General features: G+C 39.4%; 1 protein-coding gene across 1 annotated transcript; it reads right to left on the reverse strand.

Moving 5' to 3' along the window:
* Positions 1 to 8,804: 8,804 nt before the first annotated feature.
* LOC124274057 lies at positions 8,805 to 25,576 on the reverse strand. The gene is made up of 8 exons (XM_046709386.1): positions 25,498 to 25,576; positions 25,090 to 25,180; positions 24,460 to 24,798; positions 23,912 to 24,226; positions 13,418 to 13,519; positions 10,286 to 10,393; positions 9,756 to 9,771; positions 8,805 to 9,502 (listed from the first exon to the last, which is right to left on the reverse strand). Exons 1-8 carry the CDS (start codon positions 25,504 to 25,506, stop codon positions 9,124 to 9,126), a joined length of 1,359 nt encoding a protein of 452 aa, XP_046565342.1. The 5' UTR covers positions 25,507 to 25,576; the 3' UTR covers positions 8,805 to 9,123.
* Between the last annotated feature and the right edge of the window lie 1,481 nt (positions 25,577 to 27,057).

A 27,057-nucleotide genomic window follows, 5' to 3' on the forward strand; every position in this document is an offset into this window, starting at 1 on the left:
AGAACTTTGGCTTCTTTGCGCCACTTGTGTCATTAAAAATACGCTGAGCTGACATGTGATGATATAACGAAGTACAACACCTGATGTAACTGGCATACTGTTCAAAGTAGAATTTAACAAACCATATTCATATTTACAAACGGTCACTATGCTTGAAACAGAAAGTCGGTGTTTTCAGTCTTTTAACGAGACGTGCACCAATGAAAGCAAATGTATGAAAAAGCACTTCTTATTTACAACAGAAATGATCATTTTTAATGTTGATAATTATGCACGTCGGGTTTCGTCTACTGCACTGTAGAATACTGTATTATTGTTCGAGTCCGGGGCGTAGCAATTCGCTTTGCAAAGCTGCGATGTTTGGGCAATCCCAAAACCTTATTTTCTTCGCGGGTTAGAATCCAACTTAGCCTCGGTTGTATTTCTAAGTTTCTAATCACCATACTGGTGAAATATTATCATTTTAGGATTTCCTCACACGTTAAGGTCAACCAACATGATATCTTTTGAATGTTTTTCAGGGCGTTTAAATCAGCCAACCCTCTCACTCGTCCTATTAAGGATTTAATACTCCGACCAAAATGTGTTTTATTGCATGCACAAGACAATGTGCTATATACTCAACCCGTCTAAACTGCTTCCTTCAAAGAAACATGTGAACCATTTGATTGTGTCCCATTGAGTTTGACTTCTTATTAGCATATGATATCCATGGTAAGGGCGCCAGAATACTCCCTATGTAAACATAGTCGAACGCATAATGCCTTAGTTGTTCGTATACATGTACACAGTGGATATACACAGGTCATGGATATAGCCAAACGTTCATGGACAAACCTTCCTTTCCATAATGGGTGTACTCATAAGGAATTCTTGTTGCTTAATGGAGAAAGTGTTTTACAATACTTCCACAGAATAATCGTGCATAGTATATAACATTCTTGAAGGTTTTTAAAGCTATTCTTAAGGGAATGTGCATGTCACGCTCATCTCACATCAAGACCATTGTGTGGAGATGCTCTTTTTACCGTAAATATCCTGTCAGTGTGGTTTATGGTTTCACACTAAATAATTTTGTGTGCCGATTTCAGGGTCAACTAATTGTTACACCCCCAAATATACTATGATGATCACTGAAGGAATGAGTGGACTTACCAGGTCCATGGCGGCTCGTGTTCTATCTTTATTCTGTTAAGTCAGGATAAACTCCCTTTACAGAACACAGCATCAGCAAGTTGACCCATCCACGAAGCAGGAAATATTTAATAAATATTCTCTGGCTGTGTGTAATCGTGATTAGTTTCAGTGCGCAATAAACAGCAGTCACATGCAGTCACAGCAGTCACGGTATTAACAGCAGTCACATGCACAAAATTAACAAAATACATTAAGCTCAGTACAAGAGATCCTGACATGCTTAAGGGAAGTGAACAGGGAAGGGAACAGTGATTTTGAATTTGAGATACTGACAAAAGAGAGGGATTGAGTTTAACGCCGCTTTAAGCAATATTCCAGCATTATCACAGCGGGGGAACAAGAAATGGACTTCACACATTGTATCCATGTGTGGAATCGAAGCCGGATCTTCAGTCTGACGAGCGAACACTTTAACCACCAGGCTACCCCACTGATCCTTCTGACAATACAGGTCCGGCGAGCTGTGTAAACCGCAATACATAGTCTAGTGATGACGGTGGCAGTGATCGCATATATTAAGACAATTAATGTTGTACACGGCGGTCGCCAGTATCTCGCTTTTTACACAAAGTTCAAGGACGTTATATATGGGTAAATCTAAAGACATGGACACATCGGCGTTTGAATGAGTGAGTGAATGAGTGACTTAATATTTACCGTCACATCGGCAATATTTCAGTCATATCGTGACGAGAACAATTTGATTTATATCAATATTAAAATCAGTAAATTTAGAACGTAAAAACCTGTCATCGAAGGACAGTGAGTGAGTGAGTTATTTAACGTCACATCGGCAATATTTCAGCCATATCGTGACGAGAACACTTGACATTAAAATAGAACATATATAGATAGTATAAAAACTTGCCGACAAAGAACAGTAAAGCAACTAGGGTATCACAGATATACATGTAAAACTAGTAATTGAATCTAAAACATTTTAACTATAGGGGACAACACAATATAAAAATAGGCCATAGATCACCACCAACAACCACCATACTAAGGTCCATGGGGACTTACAGTACTTCTGCTACCTGCATGGGAACTAGCTGGATTTATATCATCCCTTCAGCCGCTGGCGATTGAAGTCAAATTTAACCAGAATTAAAATGACAGAAATGCTACATTTAAAACAGCTGGTGAATTTAAATTTCCTTTGAAAGTTTGGGGACTTACGTACCCTCTCAGGAGGACAGTAATTTTACGCTACTTCAACCTCCTGAGGGTACAGCCGGTAACAATCTCAGTTACTAATCTAAACTATTAATAATAAAATATGTATCTATTTACAAATCAGTTAACAAGTCTAATTTTTTTTAAAAGGCAATAATTAAATGAGAACTTATATTACTAAAAAGATCCTTCATAGTTTATACTTTGAAATAGATATCCCTTGTGATGGATTATTCAACACAGTCAAGCAGGACATGCTTGACCGTGATTCTTTCATCACAAGGGATACAAAACGGAGGATCCTCACCTTTTAATAGGTACTCATGAGTATAGCTTGTGTGGGCAATACGACATCGTCGTATGATGACCTCCTCAAGTCTGGACTGACAACCCAAGTAGGTGTGTAACCAATGTTAATAGGTTGTTGCTTCTGCTGTTAAAATAGAGCTGTTATCTGGTAAACGAAAAGAGATTGTTCTGAATTCAATGACAGTGGCACAAACCACCGTGCCACCATCCTTGGACCCATCTGTAAATAACTGACTGGCTGAGTTTGGTTTAACGCCGCTTTTAGCAATATTCCAGCAACATCACGAGGGGGGGGGAACACCAGAAATGGGCTTCACACATTGTACCCATGTGGGGATTCGAACCCGGGTCTTCGGCCATCTGTAAATAAGGATTTATATGTATTATGTTTACTTTTTAATTGATTATATTCTTGTTTATGTTGTAATTCATTAGTTTCTGCTTTTTTAAATGCTGTTACTGTTAGGTCGACTTGTGGCCTTAACAACTGCCAAGGAGGAGAAGAAAGAAGACGGGAAGGAACTATATTTTCCAGCTCAATGCCAGCAGGAGAAATAAATTGTTTGATTCTTAAACCAACAGGTGGAACAAGAGAAGGCTTTTTGTTGTACAAATCCTCATAAAGAGGATTAAAGACACAGTTAAATGCAGGGTCAGACTCGTTAGAATAAAGTTTTGTTATATACTGCAAGGACAATTTTATACGGCGTTGTGTAAGAGATGGTTTATCTGCCTCGACGTAGAGACTGTCAACAGGAGAAGTTCTAAACGATCCAAGACAAAGTCTTAGACCTTGGTGATGGACAGAATCTAATTGTTTTAAGTTCCTTTTGCAGGCTCCACCATATACGATGGAGTCATAATCAAGTTTTGAGCAGACCAATGATCGATATAGGCTTAGGAGAGTGGAGTGATCCCCTCCCCACTTTGAAACAACTTTCAACAAGTCAAGTGCCTTCAGGCATTTAGTTTTAAGGATTTAATATGCGACAGAAACGTTAAATGAGAGTAAAAAATTAAACCAAAGAACTTGGCCTCCTTTACAACTTTGATGGGAGTGCCATTGAGAAACATTTCCGGTCTTTATGCGGTTTATATTCTCTACAAAAATGTATACAATTAGTTTTGGATTTAGAAAATTTAAAACCGTTTTCAAGACACCATTTATTTATTTTATTTAAACACAGCTGCAGTTGCCGTTCAATAGTATGTATATTCTTACCCCGACAAGAAATATTAAAATCATCCACAAAAAGTGATCCATCAATTGAATGGGTTAAAACCTTGGATAAACTGTTGATCTTAATGCTAAATAAAGTGACAGACAAAACACTGCCTTGTGGGACACCCTGATCCTGAGTGGAATGATCAGACAGAGTAAAACCCACGCAGACTTGAAATTGTCTGTCATTTAAAACCTTTGATATAAATTGAGGCAAGTGGCCTCGCACTCCAAAGCCTTGTAAATTGTTTAAAATGCCATATTTCCACGTTGTGTCAAATGCTTTTTCTAGATCAAAAAAGATAGACACAGCGTGCTGTTTATTAATTAGAGCGTATTTAACACATGATTCTGAACGCACCAAGTGATCGACACTACTTCTGTTTTTACGGAAACCACATTGTATATCTGTTATTAGGTTATTGGTTTGAAAGTACCAAACAAGTCGATTGGTAATCATGCGTTCCATGGTCTTGCAAACACAGCTAGTTAGTGAAATTGGCCTATAATTGGAAGGATCAGTATGATCACGTCCAGGTTTAGGGATGGGCACAATTAAAGCATCACGCTACGACGAAGGAAATTGTCCAGATGTCCAAATGTCATAAAAAATACGTAGGAGCGTCTCCAAACATGATTCAGGTAAGTGTTTCAGGAGTTGATAATGTATACCATCAGCTCCTGGAGCAGTATCGTGGAGCTTGGTCAAGAGCAGTATGAAGCTCATGTATCGAAAAGGTTTCATTGTAGTCTTCCCCATTGTCTGAATTGAAATTAATAGATTTCTTTTCCTGCTGTCTTTGATATTTCTGGAATTCAGGTACATAGGTAGATGAGGAAGAATGTTTGCCCAAACTTTCTCCAAATTTATTTGCTATGTCAGATTTATCAGTTAATAATTCATCTCCATCTTTGAGATGCTTAATGCTAGATTTAGAGCCCTTACCTTTTATTTTCTGGATCATGTTCCATACCGTTGATATCGGTGTGCTCGAATTGATGTTTGATACATAGTTTACTTTGTTTAAAAGTATGCCGTCTTTTGGCATTTAAAATTTTAAATTTGTTTAAATTGTGGACCATAGGATGCCAACGGAAATAATGTTCAGCTTTCTTCCGTGCCTTGCGAGCTAGTTTGCATTCAGCGTTAAACCATGGTTTACGTACACGAGGAACTGCAGAGGATTTTGGGATAGAAGATCATGAAAAAATTCAGGTTTGAGTTTGTGAGCACAGAAAGTTTCATACAAAGACCAGTTAGCCTTCTTAAAGTTCCATCTTGATGATGGAGGAACATCAGATGGATTCACGGGTTTTAGTATTGTTTGGAATGGTCACTTCCACATAGTCCTCATTGACTGACCACTCAAATTCATTCAATAGGTCTGAATCTGTAATTGATAAAGACCAGAATACGTTCCTGTGCCAGGATGTAAATAAGTGTTAGAACCGTCATTGTATATGCATAAATCATTATCTGAACAAAAGTCTTCTAATAGTTTACCTTTAGCATTAGTAGTTGTACCACCCCAGAGCGGGTTGTAGCCATTTAAATCTCGCATAATGATACAAGGTTTTGGGAGTTGGTCATATACATTTTGAAGGTCAGTCTCCTGAAGAGTTGAAGATGGTGAGATGTATAAAGAGCATAATGTGAACGCAACATGTAACGTCAGTCGTACGGCAACCGCCTGGAGACCAGTATTAAGTATAACAAGGCTATGGATAACATTTTGTTTGATAAGGATCGAAGATCCTCCAGAGGACCAATCACCTGGAGGTGAAAAGGAATGGTAAGCATTGAAATGGCGTAAATCAAATGTATCCGTTTTTTTAAAATATGTCTCCTCGAGATAGATGGCTGATGGTGTGAAGTCCTGGACTAATAGCTGCAAATCTTTGAAATTATTCCTTAGCCCTCTGCAGTTCCACTGTACAATATTATTAAAAGACATTATCTTTTGGGATTTATAGGGGATCTACCCCGCACTTTTTGAGGGCGACAAGCTATGTGCCCTAGAATGGACGTTTTCAGATACGTCCATGGCCTCAAGAGATCCATATTTGTTGTATGACTGAATTCTTTTTCTTTGGGGCTTTGCAACTTTGTTTTTTGAAGGTATCAAGCTTCTGTTTATGTTTGCTTTTAGCAGTTTGCTGAGTATCAGATGACGATGGAGATTGTGAACGTGATTGAGTAAGTGACTTGTGATCTGAAGATGACTCTGCCTGCCTTTCAGATGTACTAGGAAGTGATTCCGTGGTTTGAAAGTAACAGTGCATTATTTGATGTTATACCATATTTTAAAGCAAAAGATAATAACATGATTTGTGGTGTTTTCCTTAATCAATGTTTAACTGTTAACAGGATTAGATCTAAATCTGTATGATTTGACACTAGGCATCATGACAAGCCCTTGAAGAGATGTGGTGTCAAAAGTCAGTTCACAAATTCAGCATCATCGTGTGTGTCCACCATTGGTGTTGATGTAGGTTTGACAACGACGACGACGACGCATAGACGACACTAAACAATTGAAGAAAGCTTGGGGAATGATGTTTCATGTCTGAACCAAAGCTTGTTCCAAGTCAGCTAAGTCAATGGCTGATTCTGAGTTTGACGTAAATGTCTCCCCATCTCACCCCAAACATGCTTAGGGAACTGGTCCGGGGAAACAGCTGGCAAGGGGAGTACAGGAGTGTTCCTCTGTCTCAGGAAATCTGTGATAAAACAAACAACATGTCGACGGGCATTATCTTGCGGAAGCGTGAAGTTACGTCTCTGTCCTTGAATGAACGGCTCCACATAATGTCCAATAATCTCATCTCTGTATCGCAGTCAGATTGCCACTGACAATGACAAGTTGTGTCGGACCATGATATGTGATAGCACCCTATACCATAACGCTTTCGATACAAAACTGTCAACGTTGACAACAGACACGAAGCATACCGTTCAGCATCGCCATCTGTACACCTTTGCCCTGCCATCTGAGCTGTCCAAAAGAAACCTCGACTTGTCAGAGAACAAAACACCATAACAATCCTGTTTCATATGCCATAGATGCTGTCTGCATCAGGCAAGACGTGCCTGTCGGTGACGTTGAAACAAAATTGGACGGATTGCAGGCCATCAGGGCTGGATATTGTGCGCACTCAATCGCTTCCGTACAGTCCTGGAACTGATTGGACGTAAACCAGGATTGTTCCTGAGCAGTCAAAGTGGCAGTCTGGAATCGATTTCTTAGATGGGTCAGACGCATGTGGTTTTCTTGCTGACGTGACGTCACGCGTGGACGGCCGGTCCGACGCAAATCTCTCGTGTTGCCATAATGTTGAAAACGTCTCCATAGAGATGAAATCGTGTTTCGATGGACTCCAAAATCTCTGGCCACTTCAGTTTGGCCATTCAAGTCTCCAGCATACCCAAGCCGCAGAGACGCTGATTTATACATACATACGTACGTACGTACGTACGTACGTACATACATACATACATATCATACATACGTGTACGTACGTACGTACGTACATACATACACACACACGCACACACACGCGCGCACACACACACGAACACACACGTATACATACATACATACATGCATGCATGCATGCATGCATACATACATACATACATACATACATTTTACCTATTCTACGTGTACTTTTAATGTATATATGAGGTGACACTCAAATAAACTATCTGTGTGTGTCTGTCTACACCCTACGCATGTCTACATATACAGCAAATATAGGTCCATTTGTAGTTATATAAGTTATATTGTCATCGGTTCCCAATTGCGCAGATCGATGCTCATGCTGTTGATCACTGGATTGTCTGGTCCAGACTCGATTATTTACAGACCGCCGCCCTATAGCTGGAATATTGCTGAGTGCGGCGTAAAACTAAACTCACTCACTCACTCACTATATAAGTTATATACACTTGTAGCTACTGCAATCTGTGTCCTGGCAAAGACATATTTGTACCCAATTATGACAGAATGAATCGTAGCTTATATTTAGTGCCTAGAAATGTTCAGTAGGCTCTCCTGGTCAAACAAGATAGTCATACCGTTTATGTAGTAGTGTTGAACAAAGCTATACACTATGGCATTTATGTTGAACTTGATGCGAAACTATAGCTTTCTCTGTGGACATGCATTGTTTCAGATCCCACACGAACAGGTGTAAGCCCATTTCTGGTGTCCCCCGCCGTGATATTGCTGGAATATTGCTAAAAGCGGCGTAAAACTGAACTCAGTCAGTCAGCCCATGAGTGGGTGAGCAAGTTTAGTTTTATGCCGCACTCAGCACTACTCCAGCTATAAGACCCGTGACGATCCCGGTGAGAATTGACGACTAACTGAATCGAATTGAAAGAATCGATGACTTGCTCACACAAGTCATCGTATCCCATATGCGTAGATCGATGCTCATGCTGCTGATCACTGGATTGTCTGGTCCAGGCTCGTTTATTTACAGATCGCCGTCATTTAGTTGTAATAATGCTGAGGGCAACCTTAAACAATAAACAAACAAACAACACACTATGTAACACAAGTGTAAAGTAAGCGTTTCGATGTATGACACAATATATGCACTAATACTAACAATGTTTGTTGCCTAAACTGCAGAAATATGTACAATTAAAATAAATAATATATCTATATCTATATATATATATGCTCATGGTTCCTTCAAGTTAAAACAAAGGTATCGTACAAGTGAACATATTAAAGTTTCATTTGAATATTTCAGAACAAGCGTCGTTTAATTCTCCACAAGATAGAGTGGTACAAGAAAACATAATTCTCTTTTCCATGTTTAATGCAGCACTTGATACAGATGCTGGAGAACTATGTATGACCCAGCGCTCTGCACGTGTGACAAGATCGGTGCGGCATCAGACTGTCATAATTATCTGTTGTTATATTAGTGACACCACGTGCTTCACTTTCAGCATTATCCCCTCTTCCTTCCATCGAGAGCTGATGTGCTCCTGCATTGGTTGCAGTCATCCGTCCGACTTCGGGAAATATTTCTATAGTCGCTGATAACTCCCCAGTATCAACGGTACCGAGGGGTGCATCCCATGGTTCATCAGTGTCTTGAGTCATGAAGCTTGTCTCTGCAAACGCATCGATACTCCCCGCTGTCATACTTCCAGAGTCTCTTCCATGGACCGACCAATCAGCAAGAGAAAGCAGGGGGTCTCAATAAGAGGAGGCTTCAGGTAATGTTATGTTCATTTCACCCGTAATGTCGCCCCCACTGTCCTGGTCAGGTTGCTGCATTGGAGCTCTCTTTTCTTGCTCTTCTGCAAGCTCTTCACTGTTGATAGCGTCCAGTGGTTTCACCTCTTCATATTCGTCATTCTCATCTACCTTCCTACAGCTACGTTCTAACTGTTGCCTTTCTCGCCGGATTCTTGCACCAGGTGGAATATTGTCATCAGATTGGATTTTACCGACAGGTCGCGCAAGGTTGCCTGCGCCACGTTCAAGTAAATCAGCATTGTCGATTTCAGCATAGCCTTGACTATCGATATTTTCTGGCATGTTCTGCATTGGTGTGATGTACGATCGTTGTGACCTGTGAAATATAGTAAGCCTTAGAGAAGGCTACGTGTATACCATATACATATATGACTGTATTATAATCTAAACATTAAGTGCCTAGTTCCGTCTAGCTTGCTCACAGGCGTTTACAGAGGCCTGTCCGATCACAGACAAAGAGATAGGTCTTCAGTTGTCAGTGGAATGTTTCCTTATTACATGTGAAAATGACCACAAGTAAGAGTATATGACTGATTCGAACACTTGGTGAATAAACAGAATACCCTTACCTTAAGTTCCAGTAATCTGCAAAATAGGAATGATGACCTTAATGATTCATGTTTGACATTAAGTTGCAAACGAAACCAAGGTCAGAGGGATGAAAGCGATTAAAAGCTGATATTAAAGGGTCTCTGAATGACAATTGGAAGTGATACATGAAAAGGATGAAAATTTATTGAAGTCAACATCTGTCCTGTGCTGCCACGACATTCAGAGTATATTTTTACTCCTTCACCACATGAAGAAAACTACAAAGCAGATGCATGTATAAGTACATGTGTGACAAGACTAGTGATCAGATGACAATGGTGGATGCTTAACAAGGGAAGCTAACAGTTAATGGTCCCAGCAAATAATCATGCCCTGGACAAAGGGAGATAACCACCCTGATAGATGATAATGAAGGCATGAGTGTTCTGACTGCTTCTGAGTATACAGAACCGCACACATGCCCGTTGGATTCACAGTGGCATAAAGCACAACTCACTCACTCACCTAAACAGTAATCTGATTTGATGAACACATTAAATTAGGTTACCTTGTCGTTTGATCCTTATCGGCATAATAGCTGCAACGATGAACACAGTCAGCACAATAAACAAGGCACAACACCCGACGATGATGTAAATGACGACCGTAGTAACGCCTGAAATATAAAATTCCACTTCAGTTTCCAAACTGATCTATTTCCTGGCTGTCAGTAACTAGCTGAAACCATGTTTCCCATGTGTGTTGTGAATTCTTTTGTCCAATAGAGTTTAATGTCGCAGAAGATACTGGTTTAAGAAAATCATGTTTGTCCTTCGACATCGAACTGTTACAAATGGTTTATGAAAAAAACCACACGAAATATGAAAGAGGACACACACATTTACGTAAAGAAAATAAAATTGATCGATATTTTTTCTCAAAATATTTTAATAATAATGGTGAGTGAGTTAATATTTAACGTCACATCGGCAATATTTCAGCCATATCGTGACGAGAACATTCTGATATTAGAATGAAATATCTGTATATTATAAAACACCTGCCGACGAAGGGCAGTAAAACAACTAGAATATCACAGATATCAATATAAAACTAGCGAACAAAGCTAAAATATTCCAATTAAAGAAGACAATACAATGTAAAAATGGGCTATAGATCGCCAACAACTGAAGGTAGATCACCATACTAGGAACCATGGGGACTTACATTACTTTCGCTACCTGCATGGATCCTAGTTGGATTTACACCATCCCTTCAGCAGCTGGCGATTGTAGGACAAGTTTAGCCAAAATTTAAATGAACAAATATACTACGATTAAAAATCGGGTAAGCAAAAAGTTAACTTTGAAAGTTTTAGGACTTACGTACCCTCTCAGGAGGACAATAATTTTACACTACTTCAACCCACTTTGAGGGTACAGCCACTAACAATCTCAGTTACTAATTCAAACTACCAATAATAAAATATTTATCTATTTACAAATCACTTAACAAATCTAATTCTTTTAAAAAGGCAATAACTAAATGAGAACTAACATTATTAAGAAGATCCTTCAATGTTTTGACATTAAAATACTTATCCCTTGTGATGGAATATTCAATGCAGTCAAGCAAGACAAGCTTGACTGTGATTCTTTCATCACAAGGGATACAGAACGGAGGATCCTCACCTTTTAATAGGTACTCATGAGAATATCTAGTGTGGCCAATACGACATCGTCGTATGATGACCTCTTCAAATCTGGACTGACAACCCAAGTAGGTGTAACCAATATAGGGTTTTATTGCATGTAATTTATTAATACCTACTTGGGTGTCCCACTTCTTCTGCATTAGATCACGGATGTAAGTTCTAATGCTGGCTTAAGGATAAGAAGTGATGTCACAGATTTGTTGAGGGCTGCCTTAGCAGCAATATCAGACATCGTGTTCCCAGAAATGCCAACGTGGCTGGGTAACCAACAAAAGACGATGTCGCATTGGCCAGTAGCAAGATCATTATATAATTCAATTATTTCAATTAAAAGTGGATGTTTCCAAGATAGATTTTTAATCGCCTGAAGGCAAGATAGAGAGTCAGAAAAGATTATATATTGTTTATATTTACGGTGTTTATTAATATATTTAAGAGCTGTTAAGATGGCGTTTGCTTCTGCTGTGAAAATTGAACTGTCATTGGGTAGTCTGAAGATATTGTTTTGGACTCCAATGACAGTGGCACAAGCAACCGCGCCACCAACCTTGGATCCATCTGTATATAAGGATTTATAGGTATTATATTTATTTCTTAATTGACTAAATTCTTGTTTATATTGTAAATCATTAGTTTCGGATTTTTTAAATGTGGTTAATGTTAAGTCAACTTCTGGTCTCACCAATTGCCAAGGAGGAGAAGAAAGAAGACGAGAAGGAGATATATTCTCCAGCTCAATGCCAGCAGCAGAAAGGAATGGTTTAATTCTGTGCCCAAGAGGCGGAACAAGAGAAGGCTGTTTGTTATACAAATCCTCATAAAGAGGATTGAAGACACAATTAAATGCAGGATTAGATTTGTTTGAATATAGTTTAGTAATATATTGTAAGGATAATTTAATACGGCGTTGGGAAAGCGAAGGCTCATCTGCCTCAACATATAGACTATCAACTGGAGAGGTTCTAAATGATCCAAGACAAAGTCTTAGACCTTGGGGGTGAACAGAATCAAGTAATTTAAGGTTGCTTTTGCAGGCTCCTCCATATATGATCGAACCATAATCAAGTTTAGATCGTACCAATGCTCGGTATAAGTGAAGGAGCGTAGTTTGATCCCCTCCCCACTTTGAGTTGGAAACAACTTTTAACAAATCGAGTGCCTTCAGGCATTTAGTTTTAAGTGTTTTAATATGTGGTAGAAACGTTAAGTGTGAGTCAAAAATAATACCTGAAGAACTTGGCCTCCTTCACAACTTTGATAGGAGTGCCATTTAGAGATAGTTCCGGTCTTTATGCGGCTTATATTTTCTACAAAAAGTGTAGACAATTAGTTTTGGACTTGGAAAATTTAAAACCGTTTTCAAGACACCATTTATGTATTTTATTTAAACACAGCTGCAGTTGCCGCTCAATAGTATGCATATTCTTACCACGACAAGAAATATTAAAATCATCCACAAAAGAGATCCATCTATTGAATCATTTAAAACCTTGGATAAACTGTTGATCTTGATGCTAAAAAGTGTGACAGACAAAATACTGCCTTGTGGGACACCCTGATCCTGATTATAATGGTCAGACAGGGTAGAACCCACTCGGACTTGAAATTGCCTATTAGCTAAAAAACTTGATATAAATTGAGGCAAACGGCCTCTCAATCCAAAAATCGTAAATCTCTTTAAAATACCATGTTTCCATGTAGTGTCATATGCTTTTCTAAATCAAAAAAAGATTGACACTGCATGTTGTTTATTAATTATGGCATTTTTTACAAAAGATTCTAAACGCACTAAATGATCGATGGTACTACGGTTTTTACGGAAACCACATTGTATATTAGTTATAAGGTTATTGGTTTCCAAGTACCAAACAAGTCGATTGTTGATCATGCGTTCCATGGTTTTGCAAACGCAGCTAGTGAGTGATATTGGTCTATAATTAGAGGGATCTGTATGATCCCGTTTTTAATAATAATGAATGGCATTACTTTGGTCAGTGTTGGCGGTTGTAGCTGTAGAAAGAAGTATCCCGGTAGTTGTCGCAGCTGAGGTTTGTGTGCTGGTGACAGTCACTGTGTTAGATGTGACATCTACAACAACAGGAAACAAATAGTAATACCATCCACCATCTGGATCGTAATCAAAGTGAGTGAGTGAGTGAGTGAGTTTAGTTTCACGTCGCACTCAGCTATATGTCGGCGGTCTGTAAATAATCCAGCGATCAACAACATTAGCATAGATCTGCGCAATTGCGAACCGAAGACATATGTCAACCAAGCCAGTGAGCCTGACCACCCGATCGCGTTAGTCGCCTCTTGAGACAAGTATGGGTTACTGAAGATTCCATTCTAACCTGGACCTTCCCGGGTGTATCATAAGCACAGGTAAAATGGAAAATCTGAAGGGATTGTTATCTTAGGAATTATAAAGTTTGCTCCAGACATATAGTTTAAATATTTGCTCTAAAATTGACAGCATTCGAACCTCCAAACTCTACACATTGTATTTTCAAATACCGGGAAATTTCATGCAGGGACTTGGGACAGTGGGATATGAAGGTGCCACGCAGCAATATCTTGTTAAGAGAGAGCGTTTCGATCGTAACGTACCCTGAGTATTTGCTGACGTCATGGAGGCTGGAGCCGCCGTTTGAGGTTTTGTTTGACCGATGGTAGAAGGTACAATACTAGTTGAAACCTGTGTAATCTTACGATCTGAAAAAGGATACATTCCAAAACATTTTACTTCAACTTGTTTTGAAGGATGGAAGCCACTATTAACCCTAATGACCTATAAGCTACCCCCTGCCAAGGAGAGTGTCACGTCCAGATAAAACTGATCAACTGTATCCAATACAGTTTTTCCTGTAGTACCGCTGAAACATATCTTGAGCCCAAACTGGTTTTGCTTCAAAGCGATTTTCTATTGCACATGTGTAACATTACCCAGAATTTGTTATCGCAGGACATCCAGGTGAGATGCCGTAGGACACAGAAAGGTACTCTTATTGATAATGCTTTAAATATTCAAATATATACTCGAGACTGCAATCACAAGTTGTGGCCACCATAAAATGATCTTCGCTTGTAATCACTCAAGTCATATCGACCAGCGTCCCCCTTTGTAACATTACAGATCAGCAACTTAACTGTTTTCCGGTAGGGTGAAGTGAACAGTCTGACGACCTTCACTTTTGATCGACTGTTTTGCCAGATATAGACAGAGAAAGATTGTATGGTGGCAATGGGTCCACCACTAGGAGACCAAACCACATCGCATCATCCGTCACCCTCTATGTCGGGAATATGGTGACATCATTGCCTTCACTTGCAGTTGTGGTGGTATTAGATGAGACTGAAACATTGAGAAAGTGTCCTTTTAGCAATTGACAGAAAACAAAATATGGCCATGGTTTGCATAAATGTATGTCAGGGTATGTATGTTTTAATGTCAGTATTTATTGTGAATACCGATGAATATTCTTCCATTATGATGTCATCGCATGTAATGTTTATACGGGACGTTTTTACGGGAATTGTCCGTACTATGGTTCTTGATTGTTTGTTCAATAACGATGATACCTTACATCGGTCTCACCTTCTTGTCCAAATATGTACTCGTCAGTGTTTAAGGAAGATGACCATGTTCAAACCTGCCACTTCAACCCTGACACATGTATCTCTTTCCTTCATCAGTCATCCTCGTGTATTGGTGTAGTATTTGTGTGTGCTGTTTACAAATGACCCGGACCCTGAGCTCATCTCATAATTCCCTCCATGGATTAATCTTTCATCGTTTTTCTTCCACGTGAAGGAGATGGACGTGAAGAACTTTACTTCACTTAAAACATAACATGTCAGGTTTACATCACTGCCATACTGGACTCTTTCAGGAGACACAATGTAAGGATCCTGCGTGTAATCTGTAAACACAGACATCACCGACTTGGCTAATACTGATCGTGGCAGCTTCAAAGTGTCAATGTAACATATCGCATTTAATACAACTGTTTACTTGTTACATGTGTGATACTTTATTTACATTGAAATTATGCATACGAATAAAACATATTGGATTTGTTATATTTGTAAGTAGGCTGTATAAAAATGATATAGCACAGCACTACCAATATAACGTAATAAGCTGTAACTAGCAAGTGTAGCAATAATGCACTGATGTGCAAGTTAATCTACAACAATCAAATCGACTTACTTTGAGCGTCGGGTCCACGTCCAGCTACAGAAATATTTTGTACCTCAGCTCCACATTGGACCGCGCCATTGCCGTCATAAAATGTATTAATAGAGAGGAGCACCTGATTATAGTGACTAAGCATTAGTAGTTCATGTATTGATCTGTATAGCGATCTCTGTGGAACTATACTATGAGTGAGTTTAGTTTTGCGCCGCTTGTAGTAATATTCCAGTAATATCACGGCGGGGGACACCAGTAAGAGGCTTGACTCACTGTCCATGTGGGAAATCGAACCGGGTCTTCGGCGTGACATGCGAACGCTTTAACCATTTTGGCTACCCCACCACCCAACTATACTATGATGGTCACGGAAAGTATGAGTGGAGTGGACTTACCAGGTCCATGGCAGTTCATGTACTACTGTAACATGTATTTTGATAAATCAGGACAAACTTCCTTATCAGAACGCAGCATCCGCAAGTTGATCCATTCAACGACAAACAGGGAATATTTATAAAACATTCTCTGACACTACGGGCTCTGTGTAATGGTGGTCAGTTTCAGACAAAAGTAAGAGAATGAGTTTAACAGCGCTTTTAGCAATACTAGTATTTAAGCAATATCACAGCGGGGTCACAAGCAATGGGTTTCAGACATTGTACCCATGTGTGGAATCGAACCCCTCTCTTCAGCGTGTCGAGCGAACGCTTTAACCACCAGGCTACCCAACTGATCCTTCTGACAACACAGGACTCACGAGCTGTGTATATGTTAATACATAGTCTAATGATAACGGTAGCATTGATCGTCCATATTAAGACAACTAAGCTAGTTCTCGATGGTCGCCAGTGTCTCGCCTTTTTACACAAAGGGCAAGGGCGTTATATCTGGGTAAATCTCAAGAAATGGACACATCGGCGTTTGGAGATGGAATCATTTAAAGTTTGTTCATTGTTAAGGTTAATCATGCTGTCACCTTTTTAAGATATTTAGGAACCATGATCATTATTATTCATCATACTAGCATAATGTTTATACTTCGTGTATTTGTGGAAAGTACATTTTACTCAAGATAATATTACATATAAATACCTATTCTTCAGGTTTAATACATTTACACACACGTATAGACAGACAGACAGACAGACGTATAGACAGACAGACTGACAGACAGACACACACACAGACACACACACACACACACACACACACACACACACACACACACACACACACACCCCCCCGGAATAACAGAACGCGTCCTTCATACCATGCATAAGTGTGACGTGTTCACTTTTACACACTACTTTAGCCGCATTTGTTATATTTAAACAACCCAACGATTTGCAGAATCTTTGCGTTTTGGTCAGTTTTAGCCGTCACGTACTAATAAGTCCTATGTTACATTTGAACGGTTCTAACGAATGCGTAGCGGTCTTTAAGAATAAAGCACAAACACCAAAATGATTTTTGTAAGAAGCGGCACGATTGGTGATCCTGGTGAAGCTCACTGGCCCAGTTGATTGTGTTCGAAGCCAAACGTCTTGGGAGTGGACTGAAAAGACAGTTTGAAAACATGATCATAAACCCGACGCATGTGTACATATACAGCAGAGATAGGTCCATTTGTAATTATGTATGTCATATTACACATGTGTATACAGTAATCCGTGTTCTGGAAAAGACATATTTGTGCAAAATGTTGACAGAATGAATCGAAGCTTATACATAGTGCCTAGAAATGTTTAGTAGGCTCTCCTGGATGCACTAGTGAGTGAGTGAGTGAGTGAGTGAGGTTTACGTCTCCTTTAGCAATATTCCAACAATATCATCGCGGGGTACACCAGAAATGGGCTTCACACATTTTACCCATGTGGGGAATGGAACCCGTGTCATCGGCGTGACGAGCGAACGTTTTAACCACTAGGCTACCCCACCGCCCGGAGCCACTAGGATATCATACATATACAGCAGAGATACGTCCATTTGTGGCCAGAGAGCATGAAGTTCACAGCTATTTTAAGTCATAACCACTTAATGGTTAAATGTGCCCAAACCTGTTTTAATATATACTAGCGGAATAAAGTAACTGTGCATTATTCGATATTATACCATATTTTAATGCAAAAAGATAGTAACATGACTTGTTGTGTTTTCCTTAATCAATGTTTAACTGTTAACAGGATGAGATCTAAATCTGTATGATTTGACACTAGGCACCATGACAAGCCCTTGAAGAGATATGGTGTCAAAAGTCAGTTCACAAATTCAGCATCATCGTGTGTGTCCACCATTGGCGTTGATGCAGGTTTGACAACGATGACGCATAGACGACACTAAGCAAATTGAAGAAAGTTTGTTGAATGATGTTTCATGTCTGAACCAAAGCTTGTTCCAATTCAGCTAAGTCAATGACTGATTCTGGGTTTGACGTAAACGTCTCTCCATTTTCACCCCAAATATGCTTAGGGAACGGGTCCGGAGAATCAGCTGGCAAGGGGAGTACAGGAGTGTTCCGCTGTCTCAGGAAATCTGTGATAAAACAAACAACATGTCGACGGGCATTATCTTGCGGAAGCGTGAAGTTACGTCTCTGTCCTTGAATGAACGGCTCCACATGATGCCCAATAATCTCATCTCTGTATCGCAGTCAGATTGCCACTGACAATGACAAGTTGTGTCGGACCATAAGATGTGATATCACCCCATACCCATACCCATACGCTTTCGATACCAAACTGTCAACGTTGACAACAGACACGAAGCATACCGTTCAGCATGCGCCGTCTGTACACGTTTGCCCTGCCATCTGAGCTGTCCAAAAGAAACCTCGACTTATCAGAGAACAAAACGCCATAACAATCCTGTTTCATATGCCGTAGATGCTGTCTGCATCAAGCAAGACGTGCCTGTCGGTGACGTTGAAACAAAATTGGACGGATTGCAGGCCATCAGGGCTGGATATTGTGCGCACTCAATCGCTTCCGTACAGTCCTGGAACTGATTGGACGTAAGCCAGGATTGTTCCTGAGCAGTTCCTGAGATTGTTTCTTAGATGGGTCAGACGCATGTGGTTTTCTTGCTGACGTGACGTCACGCGTGGACGGCCGGTCCGACGCAAATCTCTCGTGTTGCCATAATGTTGCAAATTTACGTGTTTTCCACAAAATTCAAAGTCTAGAGAATAGTCAATCGTTCTTCAATTTTCAATATCAGGTGTGTGAACTTCAGGTGTTACAAAGCATGCAAAAAGTGAGTAAGTTCATTGTGCACAATCTGCACGTGCCACGTGCGATACATGACATCAAATTTCATGCAAAGTGCAAAGTGCATGTAATAAACATGTTTATTTACGTTTATTTTTATAACTTTTCAAATAATTTTTATTTAATGCAAATTTATGTTATGCACTGTTACTTTTTTTCTGTTAGTATACTTTAGCGTCGTCGTAATCTCCTATATTCTTAAAACTCCTATCAGTAGTGTATACTTGTTATCGTATAAATTCATTATGTTTTAATTTTGTATGCCTATGCTTTACCTTTCAAGTATTCTGTACGTATTTAATTTCATGTCCTTAAATTGTGATATTTTACCTATTCTACGTGTACTTTAATGTATATATGAGGTGAGGCTCACATAAACTATCTGTGTGTGTTTGTCTAAACCCTACGCATGTGTACATATACAGCAAATATAGGTCCATTTGTAATTATATAAGTCACATGTGGCTACTGCAATCTGTGTCCTGGCAAAGACATATTTGTACCCAATTTTGACATAATGAATCGTAACTTATATTTAGTGCCTAGAAATGTTCAGTGGCTCTCCTGGTCCAACAGGATAGTCATACTACCGTTTATGTAGTAGGTGTTGAACAAAGCCATATACTATGGCATTTATGTTGAACTTGATGCAAAAACTATGCAAAAATATGCAAAATACCAAACAGACAAGACGGAGATAGATTAACTAAATACATATTCCTCGTCTTCTTGTTCTCTCCGAAGGCCGTCATATCACTACACCAATCACAACAACAAAAAACAATATGATGCATAGTTTTTATTGAAGTAAAATTGAATTATGTACAATAAAATGCAAATAGCATGGGTACATTAAATACCTTCTCACGTATTTCTTCATGTTAATGTGTTATAAGTACGCCACAATATTAGCTCTCAGAACGGAACTAATATATACGACAAGTGCTGACGACTAAACATTTCGGTACCGAAGGACTAAACTATCTGTGTCTTATCTCAAGACCCATGAGTGAGTGAGCGAGTTTAGTTTTATGCCGCACTTGGCAATACTCCAGCTATAAGACCAGTGACGATTCTGGTGAGAATTGACGACTAACTGGATCGAATGATAAGATTCGCTGACTTGTTCACACATCCATCGTATCCCAAAAGTGTAGATCGATGCTCATGCTGTTGATCACTGGATTGTCTGGTCCAGGTTCGTTTATTTACAGATCGCCGTCATTTAGTTGGAATATTGCTGAGTGCGGCCTTAAACAACAAACAAGCAAAGAAACAACACACTATGTAACACAAGTGTGAAGTAAGCGTTTCGATGTATGAGACAATATATTCCCTAATACTAACAATGTTTGTTGCCTAAACTGCAGAAATATGTACAATAAAAAAGATAATATATATATGTTCATGGTTCCTTCGAGTTAAAACAAAGGTATCGTACAAGTGAACATATTAAAGTTTTATTTGAATATTTCAGAACAAGCGTCATTTGATTCTCCACAAGATAGCGTGGTACAAGAAAAAATAATTGTCTTTTCCATGTTTAATGCAGCACTTGAAACAGATGCTGGAGGACTATTTATCCGTTGTATGACCCAGTGCTGTGTACGTGTCACAAGATCGGTGCGGCATCAGACTGTCATAATTATCTGTTGTTATATTAGTGACACCACGTGCTTCACTTTCAGCATTATCCGCGCTCTTCCTTCCATCGAGAGCTGATGTGCTCCTGCATTCTTTGCTGTCATCCTTCCGACTTCGGGAAATATTTCTATAGTACCTGATAACTCCTCAGTATCAACAGTACCGAGGGGTGCATTCCATGTTTCATCAGTGTCTTGAGTCATGAAGCCGGTCTCTGCAAGCGCTTCAATACGCCCTGCTGTCATACTTCCAGAGTCTCTTCCATGGACCGACCAATCAGCAACAGCAAGCACGGGATCTGAATGAGAGGAGGCTTCAGATAATGTTATGTTCATTTCACCCGTAATGTCTTCCACACTGTCCTGGTCAGGTTGCTGCATTGGAGCTCTTTTTTCTTGCTATTCTGGAAGTTCTTCACTGTTGATAGTGTCCAGTGGTTTCACCTCTTCATATTCGTCATTCTCATCTACCTTCCTACAGTTACGTTCTAGCTGTTGCCTTTCTCGCCGGATTCTTGCACCAGGTGGAATATTGTCATCAGATTGGATATTACCGACAGGTCGCGCAAGGTTGCCTGCGCCACGTTCAAGTAAATCAGCATTGTCGATTTCAGCATAGCCTTGACTATCGATATTTTCTGGCATGTTGTGCATTGGTGTGATGTACGATCCTCGTGACCTGTGAAATATAGTAAGCCTTAGAGAAGGCTACGTGTATACCATTGACATATATGACTGTAAATATAATCTAAATGTGAAGTGCTGAGTTCCGTCTAGCTTGCTCACAGGCGTTTACAGAAGCCTGTCCGATCACAGACAAAAAGATAGGTCTTAAGTTCTCAGTGGAATGTTTCATTGTTACATGTGAAAATGACCCCGAGTAAGATTAGATGACTGATTCGAACAATTGGTGAATAAACAGAATACCCTTACCTTAAGTTCCAGTAATCTGCAAAATAGGAATGATGACCTTAAAGTTTCAAGTTTGACATTATGTTGAAAACGAAACCAAGGTCAGAGGGATGAAAGTGATTATAAGCTGATATTAAAGGGTCTCTGAATGACAATTAGAAGTGATGCATGAAAAGGATGAACATTTATTGAGGTCAACATCTGTCTTATGATGGCCACGACATTCAGAGTATATTTTTACTCCTTCACCACATGAAGAAAACTACAAAGCAGATACATGTATAAGTACATGTGTGACATGACTTGTGATCAGATGACAATGGTGGACGCTTAACAAGGGAAGCTAACAGTTAATGGTCCCAGCAAATAATCATGCCCTGGGCAAAGGGAGATAACCACCCTGATAGATGATAATGAAGGCATGAGTGTTCAGACTGTTTCTGAGTATAGAGGACAGCTCACATGCCCGTTGGATTCACAGTGGCGTAAAGCACAACTCACTCACTCACCTATACAGTAATCTGGTTTTATTAACACATTAAATTAGGTTACCTTGTCGTTTGATCCTTATCAACACAATAGCTGCAACGATGAATACAGTCAGGACAATAAACAGGACACAACACCCGACGATGATGTAAAGGACGACCGTAGTAACGCCTGAAATATAAAATCACACTTCAGTTTCCCTAACTGATCTATTTCCTGGCAGTCAGTAACTAACTGAAACCATGTTAGCCATGTGTGTTGTGAATCTTTTGGTCCAATAGAGTTTAATGTCGCAGAAGATACTGGGTTTAAGAAAATCATGTTAGCCTTTCGACCTCGAACTGCTACAAAAGGTTTATGAAAAAAACCCGAAAACTTAAGAGGACACATACATTTATGTAAAGAAAATATAGTGGATCGAATTTTTTTCTCAAAATATTTTAATACTTTGTAATAACGAATGACATTACTTTTGTCAGTGTTGGCGGTTGTAGCTGTAGATAGAGGTGTGCTGGTGACAGTCACAGGAGGCGAATAGTAATAACATCCACCATCTGGATCATAAACAAAGTGAGTGAGTTAGTTTTACTCCACACTCAGCTATATGTCGGCGGTCTGTGAATAATCGAGTCTGGACCGGACAATCCAGTGATCAAGAGCATGAGAATCGATCTGCGCAATTGAGAACCGATGACATGTGTCAACCAAGCTAGCGAGCCTGACAACCCGATCCCGTTAGTCGCCTCTTACGACAAGCATGGGTTACTGAAGGTGCATTCTAACCCGCACCTTCACAGGCTGATCATAAGCACAGGTAAAATGCAAAATCTGAAAGGATTGTTATATTAGGAATTATAAAGTGTTGGCTCAAGACATATAGTTTAAATATTTGCTTTAAAACTGACAGCATTCGAACCTCCAAACACCAGATATTTTATTTTCAAATACCGGGGATTTTCATGCAGGGAAATAATATCAATTTAAACGTTTAAGAATACGTTGTGAAACTTGTGAAACTTTGGACTGGGGTATGCAGGTACCCCGCAGCAATATCTTGTTACGAGAGAGCGTTTCGATCGTATTTGCTGACGTCATGGAGGCTGGAGCCGCCGTTTGAGGTTTTGTTTGACCAATGGTGGAAGGTACAATACTAGGTGAGACATGTGTGTTCTTACGATCTTAAACAATTCCAGTCTGTCAAGTTTTTATTCTTCCTTCTAAACTAACGATTTTATTAGAACTCCCATTCTGAATCTGCATCTAAAACATGGTAGTTTAGCTTGATAATTTGTTTGACAAATGAAAACATGAAGGTCTTTTAACAGTGGCCACATACCTTTTTCCACGTATACCCCTTATGACGACATTTTTACTTTTAACTGGTTTTGAAGGATGCAAGCCACTATTTATTAACCCCAATTAACCTCTTAGTTACCCTGCCAAGGAAAAAGTCGTGTGTTTTGTATTTCAAAACAACTTCCTGGTAAAACTGATCAGCTGTATGAAATACAGTGTGTCCTGTAGTACCGTCAAACATATCTTGAGCCCAAACTGGCTTGCTTCAAAGCGAATTTATATTGCACAAGTGTAACATTACCCAGAATTTGTTATTGTAGGACGTCAAGTGTAGATGCCGTAGGACAAAGAACGGTACTCTAATTGATAATGCTTAACATATTCATCCCTAGTATGGTGATCTACCTTCAGTTGTTGGCGATCTATAGCCCGTTTTTATATTGTGCTGTTTTGAAATGATTTAACATTTTACACTGAACTCAAACTAGTTTTAATCCAATTGTGATATTCTAGTCGTTATACTGTCCTTCGCTGGCAGGTTTTTAAATCAGCATACATATGTTTATTATTAGTACATAACTTTTTGCAGTCGCAATATTGCTGAAATATTGCCGATGTGACGTTAAATATTAACTCACTCACTCACTCACTTTACATATTCAAATATATACTCGAGACTTACCAGCAATCACAAGGTTGTGGCCACCATAAAATGATCTTCGCTTGAAATCACTCAAGTAATAACGTCCTGAATCTCCCTTCGTAGCATTGATGATCATCAACTTAACTGTTTTCCCGCTATGTGAAGTGATCAGTCTGATGACCTTTACTTTTGACCTGTAGTTTGGCCAGATGTAGACAGAGATAGATTGTATTGTAGCAATGAGTCTATCACTAGGAGACCAAAACCTTATCACATCATCCGTGATCACCCTCCAAGTCGAGAATATGGTGACATCCTCGCCTTCACTTGCAGTTGTGGTGGTAGTAGATGGGACTGAAATAGTCACATTTAGAAAGTGTCCGTTGAGCAATTAACAGACAAAAAAAATATTGCCATCACAAGGATTATATGTTTTAATGTCATTACTTATTGTGAATAAAGATCAATATTCTTCCATTATGATGTCATCGCATGTAATGTTTATATGGGACGTTTTCACAGGAATTGTCCTTACTATGGTTCTTGACTCTTTGTTCAATAATGATGATACCATATATCGGTCTCACCTTCTTGTCCAAATATGTACTCGTCAGTGTGAAAGTACGATGACCATGTTCCAACTCCCAGTTCAACCTGACACATGTATCTCTTTCCTTCATCAGTCACCCTCGTGTCTTTAACTGTCAGAGTATTGGTGTGGTATCTGTGTATGCTGTTTTCAAATGACCCAGGCCCTGAGCTCATCTCATAATTCCCTCCATGGATTATTCGTTCATCATTTTTCTTCCACGTGAAGGAGATGAACGTGAAGAACTTTACTTCAATTAAAATATAGCACGTCAGGTTTACATCACTGCCATACTGGACTCTCCCCGGAGACACGATGTAAGGATCCTGCGTGTAATCTGTAAACACAGGTATCACAGACTTGGCTGATACTGATCGTTGCAGCTTCAAGGTGTCAATGTAACATATCGCATTTAATACAACTGTTTACTTGTTACATGTGTGATACTTTATTCATATTGAAATTATGCTTACGACTAAAAACATATAGGATTTGTTATATCTGTAAGTAGGCTGTATTAAAATGATATAACACGGCGATACCAATATAACATTATAAGCTGTAACTTGCAAGTATAACAGTAACGCACTGATGTGCAAGTTAATCTACAACAATCAAATCGACTTACTTTGAGCGTCGTGTCCACGTCCAGTTACAGTCACAGAAACACAAATACCAGCAAGTATCCACGTCCAGATGAATTTGTTCCTCACTTTGACCTTAAAGAAATATTTTGTACCTCAGCTCCACATTGGACCGCACCATTGCCGTCATGTAATGTATTAATAGAGAGGAGCACCTGATTATAGTGACTAAGCAATAGTAGTTCATGCTTTGATCTGTATAGCAATCTCTGTGGAACTATACTATGAGTGCGTTTAGGTTTACGGCGGGGGTCAAACAGAAAAGGGCTTCACACATTGTGCCCATGTAGGGAATGGAACCCGGGTCAGAGTGATGAGCGAACGCTTTAACCATTAGGCCACCCCATCACCAACTATACTATGATGATCACTGAAGGAATGAGTGGACTTACCAGGTCCATGGCGGCTCGTGTACTACTGTAACATGTATTTTGTTAAATCAGGACAAACTTCCTTATCAGAACGCAGCATCATTATTCAATCCACGAAGCAGGAAATATTTAAATAACATTCTCTGACACAACTGGCTCTGTGTAATCGTGATTAGTTTCAGTGCACAATAAATATTTTTATGAAGTACCATTCAAAAGTTTTGACTCACTAAAGTCTACTGTTCTAACTAGATTTTGCAAAATATTCCATTCTGTGTAAAGGTACTGTTTACGCATGAACAGAAGTATTGTAAAACAAATTCGTATCGCTGAAAAGATTATTGTCACGAGTTCTGTAAATGATGAAAATAAGTGAAAATTGGCAAATTCTTAACAAAGCTTTACACCAAAACGCAGCCGTTTGCATGCACGATATTTACACATGCTTTTAAGCAACTTAATGCATGATCCTCGTGCAATTCATCTGAATAACAATTGCAGTTGGTTCCCATTATTTAGTGGAGAAATTCATTTTCGATATAACCATATATATAAATATAGCATATAGTGAGTGCTTTACGTGAGGCTAAACTTTTGATGGGTAGTTTTTGTGCAAACCGAGTTTGCTTGCAAGCGGAAAGTTGTGACATTTTACAATAAGAAAAAATGGACTTCACACATTGTACCCATTTGTGGAATCGAACCCGGATCTTCAGCGTGACGAGCGAACGTTTTAACGACTAGGCTACCTCACTGATCCTTCTGACAATACAGGACTCTCGAGCTGGGTAAACCGCAATTCATAGTCTAATAACGACGGTGGCAGTGATCACATGTAGTAGTAAGGTTGTACACGGCGGTCGCCAGTGTCTCGCTTTTTATACAAAGTGCAAGGACGTTATATATGGGTAAATCTCAAGACATGGACACATCGACAATAGAAGATCCCATCATGTCCTCATGGCAACTTGTATTGAGATCAACGAAGGTTGTTTTAAATGATGTTTCGGACGCCGTGTGCATCATTGTTACAGTCTATTATGCTGTGACGTTTGAACAGATTGATCAAACCTGAGACAAATAATTATTCACCAGACTAGCAGAAAGGTTACGCTTGTGTATTTGTGGAACGTATCTTTTACGAAATATGATATTACATATAAATACATATTCAGATTTGGTGGATTAAAAACAAACACATTGACGCACACATAGAGACCCACATACACACACGTCAAGAATAATAGCACGCATTCCGTTATACCATGCATGACGTGTTCACTTTGACACATAGAAATCATCTTCACACCGCATTTTCTTATTCAAGCAGACCGCCTCCGTGGTGTAGTGGTTAGAGCGTCCGGACACGGTGGGGTAGCCTAATGGTTAAAACGTCCTCTTGTCACATTGAAGACCCGGGACCCGAAGAAATTGTGGACCCACATTTCTGTTGTCCCCAACCGTCGTAATGCAGGGATATTGCTAAAAACGGCGTCAAATCATACTCACTCACTCACCCTTAAACAACGCATGAAATATATCTGCGTAAGTGACCAAACAAGTTTTGAAAGAACTGTAGCA

The sequence above is a fragment of the Haliotis rubra genome, unplaced genomic scaffold, assembly GCF_003918875.1.
Source record: "Haliotis rubra isolate DU_JTF1 unplaced genomic scaffold, ASM391887v1 Scf187, whole genome shotgun sequence".
NCBI classification, from domain to species: domain Eukaryota; kingdom Metazoa; phylum Mollusca; class Gastropoda; order Lepetellida; family Haliotidae; genus Haliotis; species Haliotis rubra.